This window comes from Plutella xylostella, chromosome 4, assembly GCF_932276165.1.
Source record: "Plutella xylostella chromosome 4, ilPluXylo3.1, whole genome shotgun sequence".
Classification (NCBI taxonomy): Eukaryota; Metazoa; Arthropoda; class Insecta; order Lepidoptera; family Plutellidae; genus Plutella; species Plutella xylostella.
Genome location: NC_063984.1, coordinates 5,153,737 through 5,164,179, shown reverse-complemented (window position 1 = coordinate 5,164,179; position 10,443 = coordinate 5,153,737). Strand labels below are relative to the sequence as shown.

Below are 10,443 nucleotides of genomic sequence, written 5' to 3'. Positions count from 1 at the left end.
GCAATCAAAGCCGTTTAATACGCTTCGCGTCTTCCTTGCATAGCTATATAGTCCGATGGACCAGTCGTCTCAATTCTTGTCCACATAACTACTTAGTCAAAATCCTAAAGTACCTAATTTTAATTTTTATTTCGACTATCTGCGCTCTATTTGTGCTGCAAATATGGATTCCAAGGAATTCCGTGAATTTGGTAAAGCTGCCATCGATTTAATTGCTGATTACATGGATAATATTCGAGAGAGGTAAGCATTTATTTTCTTTAGTATAGATAGATAGATAGGTACACCCAAGGACTTGGTTTGGGTACACCTAACTTCTTCAGCACCTTTGGTGCTATGCTGAATACCCGTGGTTACCTAAATGGCTACTTTTGTCTCCTGCACTGGGATATAATGCATTCTATTTTTGTGTTCTTATATTTATTAGATTTAATTATTTTGAATAAAGAATGGACAACATTTCATTTTCTTTACCCTATATTTTTATTAGCTATTCGGAAAGATTATAGAAAATTAGTGGACCCGTATTTTTTTATTTTGTATATACATTAATTTTTGCATGTTATTTTTAACTTTAAAGTTAATTATTTTAAAACCGGAAGTGAAGTCACATATTAGGCTCACTTTTTATTTTTGTCTATTGCCTGAGTCTCGAAAAAAAACATAAATGACACTGACAAGTGACATTTAAACTTTGTTTACATGCCAACCAACAAATGGGTCATTTTCAAATGACATTGATATTTCTGATGATGGAAAGTAGGTAATTATCATGTAAAAAAATAAGCAGAAGCATTTTTTCAGCTGTGTAGGCGGTGGCATGCTCTGGGACATATTGATGTCCTCCACGACGTATCCGTCGACGGCGACACCGAGCTAGTTCCGGGCGTGTGCTCGGCAGTGGCTGGCGAACCCGAACTTTGTCTTGAATACTCTTCGGCAGGTGTAGCAGAAGAGCTGGCCACTTGAGTTGTATGTGTAGTCGTAGGTGGGCTTTGGGCGAGCTTTCCGATGCTGGCGTTTGGTGTCAAGGTCTTGGAGCCGGGCGTGTTCAAAATTGGCCGTGCCTTTCATGACTGCATTTCGCCATTCGCGTCTGTTCTGGGCCAGTTCCTCCCACGTCTCACACGATATGTCGCACGATACCAGGTGACGCTTCAGTACGTCCTTGTACCGTAAGTGCTGGCCTCCGACTCTCCGTTATATATAGAGGTCATCTATTAATAATAAATAAAAAAATAGTCAGAAAGTGTCAGAACAGAATTAATGAAAATGACCCAAATAAACAACAACGTCACGATAAAACGTCAAATTCAATCAAAAATGAAAGTGACAGTTACTTTGTTTTTAAATCTATAGGCTTTGATCATCAAAATGCATCGCACCTGATGCATGACGTCATCAGCACTTTTTTACTATTTTATGATTTTCTCGAAAATGATACATCCAAAAAATACAAAAACATTTTTTTTGTGTCCTTTAGAGCTAAATCTCGAAATGGTTTTCGATTTATAGCAGCTTTAGTTTTTTGAAATGTTGTCCATTGGGCGCTCTGCTACAAACAAGTGACAACCAAGGGAAATAGTTTTATTGCGAGTGCAACCTTTCATCCACACAATCTACAGTTGATTGTCCCATGAATTGTTAGCCCTCAGAATATTTCGCCTAACGAAGGTTTCACGAAACGAAGGTTTTAGGATGAAACGTTGCAGTCTCGCAATTATTTATTTAGATTTTGATGAACCGTTACATTCCCTACATGGTAATGGGTAATATTGTCTGTAGTACAGTGTAATAAATAGGTATATAGCTCAGGTATATAGAATAGGTAGGGGAGACCGGGGACAAAAGTAACAGTTTGTAGTTTCTGTCTGATTTCTCGGTATTAATAACATTTACGATAAAATAAATATAGTCACATAAAACTTTCGTCTATAGTCTACAAATATCCTTTATTACTTTACTTAATGCATCACGAATTATACCAATTTTAAAGCCTCAAAAAAAAAGGGAAATCGTTACTTTCGACCCCATGGTCAGGGCGAAAGTAACAAGGCATGGGTCGAAAGTAACAACCCATAAATTCTGCCGAATGTTATAAATATGATTCAGAATAAAGAACAAAAAAATCAATCAAATTATTTAGTTAAGAAAACTTCTTATAAAACTATCAAAACTAAAAAAAACTTATAACTTATTGACAAAACTAAAAAAAACTTCTTAACATAAACTTTAAATGAGATCCATCATTTAAACTGACTAACTGATAAGAAGTTGTTTTATTTGTGCTATAATATACAATATTATGGCACAAATATCTAATCAAAACAACAAAAAATAAAAATTTACAATGTGACATGGCAAACTTACCTAAGAAACATGTTACTTTTGTCCTGCCGCGAGCTGTTACTTTTGTACCCATCCCCATTTTTTAAATATCAGGCGACATAACTTTAAAAGAGCACGTGTTATTCGAAAACAATTTATAACATGCTACAGACAATCTTATAATGAATCAATGAGCAAATAGTCATATGATTCTTGGCATCTTAATTCTACGTAAACACTAAATGAATAAACATCAAAAAACTTACTTTTGGTGTGTAAAATCACGAAATGCTCACTAACACAAACTTGCACCGCGGCTCGGGCGCGGAAAAAGATAGCATGCGCGGGGGGCAGTGCAAGCTGACAACCAGCGGTCGCCGGCGACGTTTCGGCTATTGGGGAAGTCTACAGAGTCTTTGTTACTTCCGACCCGCTGTTACTTTTGTCCCCGGTCTCCCCTACACGAACCTAAGTATGTATAGTGTGTAAAATATAATTTCATTATGTTCAGGGATGTGTTGCCATCGGTGGAGCCCGGTTATTTGCTGAAGATGTTGCCTGAAAATGCGCCTGAACAGCCAGAAGAATGGAAAGATTTGATACAAGATTTCAACCACGCCATTATGCCTGGGGTTAGTTTGTAGGTATTTAAATATCTACATATTTTTTTAAAGATCCTAACTCTACTTAACTCAACAGACGACATTCTCGATGGTTACATACAATATTTTAATTATATCTACTGAGAGGTATATCGTATGTTAGGGAATGTTGAGTGAACGAAAATTCCTCCCTGTTATCAAGAAAAAGTGCAATTCATTCTAGTCACATGAGCCGCAGTTTTCCTACTGACTGACCCGACACGACCTAGTAACTATCTAATATTTAATCTCTGACCGTGGGTGGGTTTCAATTTGGACTAAGTACGTAGTTAATTCAGAAAAACATGATAACGGTCAAAACAAGTAATTAAAAGTATTAAAACACTTGCCTACAGCTTTTTACGTAACCCTGTACCTAAATAAATACTTAGGTAAGTATAACATTCCCAGAACTGTTGATACAATCAAACACTACGTCTTATCTTAGTAAAAGAATAATATTACATACTAAAGAGTTACTAGGTAATTATCCAATAATGTATCATTATTGATTTGTATCAAGATCAGGATCTAATGTTTGGACTAAACATTGTGTTTGTAGATAACGCACTGGAGCTCTCCGCGGTTCCACGCGTACTTCCCGGCCGGCCACTCGTACGAGAGCATCGTCGGCAACATACTCAGCGATGGACTCGGCGTTATTGGATTCAGCTGGGTATGTCTGAAACCATGGTTGGTACCTCCATGAAGATTTTGACGATTTCTTTAATCCTTATCATTAGGGTGTGCATAATACGGACTTATATATACTTTATAATAAGAGAGAAACGGGGGTGATAAGCAGTTTTTTCCAGACAATTTCAATGCCAATAAGCTCACCTTCAGCTCCGTTATTCAGAAGCATCATAGTATTGGAGTGGAGCCTATTCTATTGGTTAAAAAAATATGTTCAAGAAATGCCTCGCATGAATGGCGAGGCATTTCTTTCTATAACCTTTTCTTTGTGCAACTTCTGTATCATTCACAACTGGTAGCTTAAGAGTAAACCAGCACTCAATTATCTAATGCAGATATCGAGTCCGGCGTGCACGGAGCTGGAGGTGGTGAGCATGAACTGGCTCGGGAAGCTGCTGGGGCTGCCCGAGGAGTTCCTCAACTGCTCCGACGGACCGGGCGGAGGCGTCATCCAGGTACGAAATGCTATTTATAATGCCTTGCTCACAACTAGAGACTACTACGTTACGCAATAAAAAGCATAATATTTCTCCACCTCTATTTCAGTGTACTGCTAGCGACTCAACTCACTTAACCCTCCTTGTGGCTAGAGACAAGACGATCCGGAGGCTGCTGGCGGCTGACCCCGCGCAGTCGGAGGGCGAGTTGGCTGCGCGCCTCGTCGCATACACCTCCGACCAGTGCAACTCCTCTGTAGAGAAGGCCGGCTTACTCGGGAACATGAAGATGAGACTACTCAAAGCAGACAGCAACGGAAGGTTGCGAGGAGAAACCGTCAAACAAGCTTTCGATGAAGATATCGCCCAAGGCCTGATCCCATGCTACGTTGTCGCCAACCTTGGCACCACAGGAATCTGCGCCTTCGATCCGTTGTATGAAATAGGACCAGTCTGCAATGAAGCTAACGTGTGGCTGCATGTCGACGCTGCGTACGCAGGAGCTGCCTTCATCTGCCCAGAATACAGACACTTGATGAAAGGGGTGGAATATGTAGACTCCTTTGACTTCAACCCTCATAAATGGTTACTTGTTAACTTCGACTGCTCTGCGATGTGGGTGAAGAGGGGATACGATCTTGTAAATGCCTTCAATGTGCAGAGGATTTATTTAACAGACACCGATACTAATGTGAAAGTGCCAGACTACAGACACTGGCAGATGCCGCTCGGTCGCAGGTTCCGGGCCCTCAAGTTGTGGACGGTGATGAGGCTGTATGGGGCTGAGGGTTTGAGGAAATACATCAGAAACCACATTAGCCTCGCACTCCATTTTGCCAACTTGGTGAGGTCTGACGACCGCTTCCTGGTGGAGCCAGAGCCGTCCATGGGCCTGGTCTGCTTCCGTCTGAGGGACGGAGACTCGACCACGAAGCTCCTGCTCGATAATCTAACAGCTAAGAAGAAATTGTACATGGTTGCGGCCACATATCAATCTCGATTTATCATTCGATTCGTTGTCTGTTCGAGATTAACTACCAAAGAAGATATCGAATACAGTTGGAATAAAATAAAAGAGGAAGCTGACCTCCTCAGGCCAAATAAAATAAGAATACCTGCTATCAATCCTATACAAGTCCACTCATGTGAAAAATTAAAGTAAACAGTCGCATATCCAACACATAGTAACAAGCGTGTAATGTTGCTCTAGCTAAATAATGCGGCACTCTGAATAGATAGGAAAATGGTCGACTTCGTAACGAACCTCCGATCATTCGCAAATTCGCAACAGAAAGTGGTTGCATTTTTAAATAAGAAACAGAGCTTCAGCTGCAAAAGTTTTAGTTTTTAGTGTAATGTTCCTTGATGTGCATCTTAAAAGCAATATGCAGCATTTTGGGATTCCTTTCACAGATAAGTTGACTAATAAGAGTAATTAGTAGGATGCAATAACCTAATTCGTGTGCAGAATATACCCAAATATCAAATACCAGTCTAAATCATATTTATTTATTTAAATTTAAAATTATTATTTTACACTTTACAATCGATAATCTTCTATTATTATTTATTGTCACTGAGAATCAAACACAGCTGCACCGGTAGCTGACACAAATACCGTAGGAATACCCTTTGGGGAGGCAGTGTTGTTGGCAAATTGTATCTTCAGTGGCGTCTTCGTACTGGCAAGGTATTCTGCCGTGGACATGCTCTGAAACAAAAAAATACTATATGTATCCATAGATTTATATTACAATAAAAATACTATGGGAATAAATGATATCTTTTTCATTTATATCTGTTATTGTCCACTAATTAAAAGTTACTCAACAAGTTATGGAAAGGCTTATACTCCCGTTTGGAAAGCAAATTAAAGTCACCGACATCGACATCTTAAATCTGCAATCTGAACGACGACCTAAGACAAGAATGTATGTAGTGCCAGTGGTTAGATGAGGAAGGCTGAGGACAGATTTTTTATAGCGCTCTCCCAAGGAGAGACATTTGTGTCCAGTGGACGATTACGGGCTGATGACGATAATTCATTAAGACTATAAGACTTGGTTGCCGGTCTCGCTATGCTTCACGTCAAGTGAAAGCATTTTATGAATTTTATGATATGTAGGTAAATTATGTATTTTACTGTAAGTATATCATTGCTAGGATGGTAATGTGTTTCTGGCTTCTGGGCGACCTCGTCTATACTTTCTATAATACTACCTATTCTAACTTAATGTTCGTACAGCTACTTATGTATACATTTACGTATTAGTAGGTGCTAATAAGTATGTATGAATGAATACTAACAAACGGTTAGTCGGCTACTTATTTAGGGTAACGTACTATATACCTACCTACATTCTGAACGATGATAAACACAATTCAATCAAAAACCTACCAACGTACTTCATAATATTTCACGAAAAAACAACATAACTACTAACCTATGTTCAAAGGTTTTGTTGTCTCCTCAACCACTGTCTCCTGCTGTGGTTCAACCACTGTCTCCTGTTGTGGTTCAACCACCGTCGTTGGTTGTGGTTTAGCTTCAGTCTCAATTATTTGAGCTTTGACCTCCTCAGTCCTCTGCACCGCCACATCTCTCGGGTAACACAAAGCACTTGGTACAAAAACAAATGCTAACACAAAAACGAACAATAACTTGGTGAAAAACATTTTGACTGTTGACCGGTTGGACTGTGGAACTCGAATGACTGTCTCACAGGTACCCGCCTATTATAGAATAATTTAGTGTCGGCCGCCGAGCAATACCTACCTACTTATGAGAAATACGAGTGAGTAATGCATTGTTGACCATTCGATTCTCGGTAGATCGTTAATTCTTCCGCAGGATGACGTGTTAATGGGTTTAGACTGGATGCGTTGTTGCGTTCGCGCATTAAATTATGTTTCGCAATATTATCTCTGAGGTCATCTAGTTACCAGGTTCGAGAACTTTGAATATTTTGTTTGTCTTTAGTTAATTTGTTAGTATTTTGCAAGTCATAACACTCATAACTCATAAAAACGCAACTGCGACATTTGCATTTAATTTAAATTACCATAAACTTATTGTGCCTTCTTGTAGTTTGATTTATAATTAATTAAATGGAAATAATTCGAGACCAATGTGTCTCAAACCGTAACCTAAAGTTTTAACTTGTATTTGCTGTAAAGTCAATAAAAATCCTTAAAAACTTAGCAACTATTTATTTTTGGGTTTGTGTATTTAAATGATGCTTTAGATAAGAATATGTAGTAAAATTCATAGTTACTTAAAAAAATAAACTAACATACTGTAGGTAATATCCAGTACATAGTATAAAAGTCAAAAGATCAATACATACTTAGCTACTATATCAATCAAATATGTCATCATAGGCGACCAGGGTTCGTTTGAGGTCCTTGGGCGGGGGCGGGTTGCGGGGCGAGGGGGCGGGGGTCCACGCCTCCTTGGGCGCCGGCTTGCGGGTCAGCGATATGCGCCAGCCTTCCTCCGAGCCTTCCAGAGTAGCAAGGACTCTTGATGCCACTTCCGGGTTCTCAAATGTTAGGTAGATCCTGGGGAAATATGTATGTCAGTTAGCATAGGTAAATAAAATGAATACAAAAAAACGCTAATCTAAATATGGTACTAAGATACCATTGTTTCAGTGGTTTGACCCAATTCAATAGTTCTAGTGTTTGTCAATAACAATGTAATCAGAATTGGTTGGTGACCATAATGCCATAAAGCGCATGAAGTGACCAAGTCAGAAGGCTGCTATTATCTTATGCAAAACCTATCTTTATGGACAGCCCATCAATGGAGAGGCCAGTTCTAAAGAACTGCTTATGGTCCAACAAGTGATTGCATGTAAGAAAAAAAAACAATATACAATATATGTAAAATATCGTATTGGCTCACAAAAAGACTTACTTGTCTTCATCAAGCTCCTGCATGAATGTGAAGGGTTCGTAGGTGGCCAGGCGCCGCCTCATCAGGTCCTCAGACAGGTTGGGACCGATGATCAGTACTGTGTTGTTGACAATGGGAGGCCTAGCAGTTGGGGTGGGTGTTTCGCCACCAGCTGTGGAGCTGCTTGCTGGTGTTCTGTTGCCTTTTTCTTCCCTGTTATTGAGATTATGATATAAAATATGAAGGTAAGGAGTATATTTGATGTTCTTTATTCTTTAAATGAAGACTTCAGTAGTGGAAGTTGTGTAGTAGTCAGGACATTAGAGTACTAGGACTTAAATCATATTATTATACTGATACAAGCAGCTGCAGTAGCAAGTGAATGTATTATTGTTTATGTTTAGACTATTTCTTCTTCACAATTCTTACAACAGACCTTGCATGTGATTCATTTTAGGCAGTGCATTCATTTGCTTTCAGTAATATTTCAGTGTTTTATGGATGGTAAGGATACTTACTTCTCCCTAGCAGTTACAAAGGAGTCATATAGGTATTTGACTCTTGGTGATGACTTTTCTTCAGGCGGAGGGGGCTCCTGCGAAGCACTGAATGGCTGGTACGAGGCGACGCCACCCGTAGCTCCAGCTGAACCACTCAACTTGCGTTCTCGGCCTAAAATGGACAACATTTCATTTTCTTTACCCTATATTTTTATTAGCTATTCGGAAAGGTTATAAAAAATTAGAGGACTCGTATTTTTTTATTTTGTATATACATTAATTTTTGCATGTTATTTTTAACTTTAAAGTTAATTATTTTAAAACCGGAAGTGACATCACATATTAGGCTCAATTTTTATTTTTGTCTATTGCCTTAGTCTCGAAAAAAAACATAAATGACACTGACAAGTGACATTTAAACTTTGTTTACATGCCAACCAACAAATGGGTCATTTTCAAATGACATTGATATTTCTGATGATACAAAGTAGGTACTTATCATGTAAAAAAATTAGCAGAAGCATTTTTTCAGCTGTGTAGGCGGTGGCATGCTCTGGGACATATTAAATAGAGGCCATCTCTTAATAAGTACTAACCATTTTATATGATAAATTAAAAAAATAGTCAGAAAGTGTCCGAACAGAAATTATGAAAATGACCCAAATAAACAACAACGACTCGATAAAACGTCAATGTCAATCAAAAATGAAAGTGACATTCTATTCTATTCTATTCTATTCTCTGTGGGGGTGTAAGTACCTGCACCTGGCTCTCTCGAATGGAACCTTTGTGCATATCCCCAAGGTCTAAACTGCCTTCCTAAGCTTGGACCATTTCCCACCACGCTGGTCCAATGCGGGTTGGTGGGTTCACATATCTAGATTGATGTGCTAAATCTAGATATGCAGGTTTCCTCACGATGTTTTCCTTCACCGTAAGAGCGATGGTATACATTGTACTTAAATTCAGAAAAGAACTCATTGGTACATGTCAGCGCCGGGATTCGAACCCGCATCTCTTGATTGAGAAGCGGGCGCTCACCCGACTGAGCTACCACCGCTCTTGAAAGTAAAATGAAAGTGACAGTTACTTTGTTTTTAAATCTTTAGGCCATGATCATCAAAATGCATCGCACCTGATGCATGACGTCATCAGCACTTTTTTACTATTTTATGATTTTCTCGAAAATGATACATCCAAAAAATACAAAAACATTTTTTTTATGGCCTTTAGAGCTAAATCTCGAAATGGTTTTCGATTTATAGCAGCTTTAGTTTTTTGAAATGTTGTCCATTGTTAAAACATGAGAGTGATGAACATGTTCCTATTAGAATATCATTAGTTCATGTATCAAACATAAAGAGAAATGACACATTCGGGTTTTTCACTATAACTATGTAAATCTAAAACTGTAAAAGAGATAACTGACCTGCCCGTGGCCTTTTAAAAGTAGCATTTTGAGGTTGAGGCGGTGGACTTTTAATCGCCTGAATAGCGCCACTTTTAATAAGTTTTCGAGCAATCTCCCGGGCATCCCGAGCTTCAGTGGGCCGTTTCGGCAGTACCGGCTTTTCAGGTTCCTGCTTTGGTGCTTTCAGTGCCTGTAAAGCTTTCTTCTTTTTCTTCAACTTTTGATATTTTGCTTGTAACATTAACTCCTCTTCCGTGAGGTTAACGGGAAAGTGTAAATAAACCATGGCCTACTTCGCTAATATCTTTGCCACGAATGTGAAAACTAATTTATTATTCTATAAATAAACAATGTAAAAATTATAATTCGTAGTTTTTACAATAAAGGCAAAGAGAAACACGAGAAACGAGAAACACAAAAACAACAACACATCCAGTGTTGCCACCTTAGTTTTAGTAAGAACCGAAAAAGTGCTAGTTTGGTCCAAGTCCAACAACTAGCCATAGAGAAAATAATCGGGCTAGATGGAGCA

At 38.8% G+C, this 10,443-nt stretch overlaps 2 protein-coding genes across 2 annotated transcripts; one reads left to right on the top strand and one right to left on the bottom strand.

The window, feature by feature from the left end:
• The first annotated feature begins 58 nt into the window (after positions 1 to 58).
• Positions 59 to 5,677, top strand: LOC105380305 (3,4-dihydroxyphenylacetaldehyde synthase-like). Its single transcript, XM_038120795.2, has 5 exons — positions 59 to 243; positions 2,840 to 2,960; positions 3,532 to 3,645; positions 4,001 to 4,120; positions 4,212 to 5,677. The coding sequence occupies exons 1-5, from the start codon at positions 164 to 166 to the stop codon at positions 5,262 to 5,264; spliced, it is 1,488 nt and encodes a 495-aa protein (XP_037976723.2). The 5' UTR covers positions 59 to 163; the 3' UTR covers positions 5,265 to 5,677.
• On the bottom strand, positions 5,593 to 10,349 carry LOC105380308 (negative elongation factor E). Its single transcript, XM_038121335.2, has 5 exons — positions 9,930 to 10,349; positions 8,519 to 8,672; positions 8,022 to 8,213; positions 7,450 to 7,663; positions 5,593 to 5,813 (listed from the first exon to the last, which is right to left on the bottom strand). Exons 1-4 carry the CDS (start codon positions 10,195 to 10,197, stop codon positions 7,462 to 7,464), a joined length of 816 nt encoding a protein of 271 aa, XP_037977263.2. The 5' UTR covers positions 10,198 to 10,349; the 3' UTR covers positions 5,593 to 5,813; positions 7,450 to 7,461.
• Positions 10,350 to 10,443: the final 94 nt, after the last annotated feature.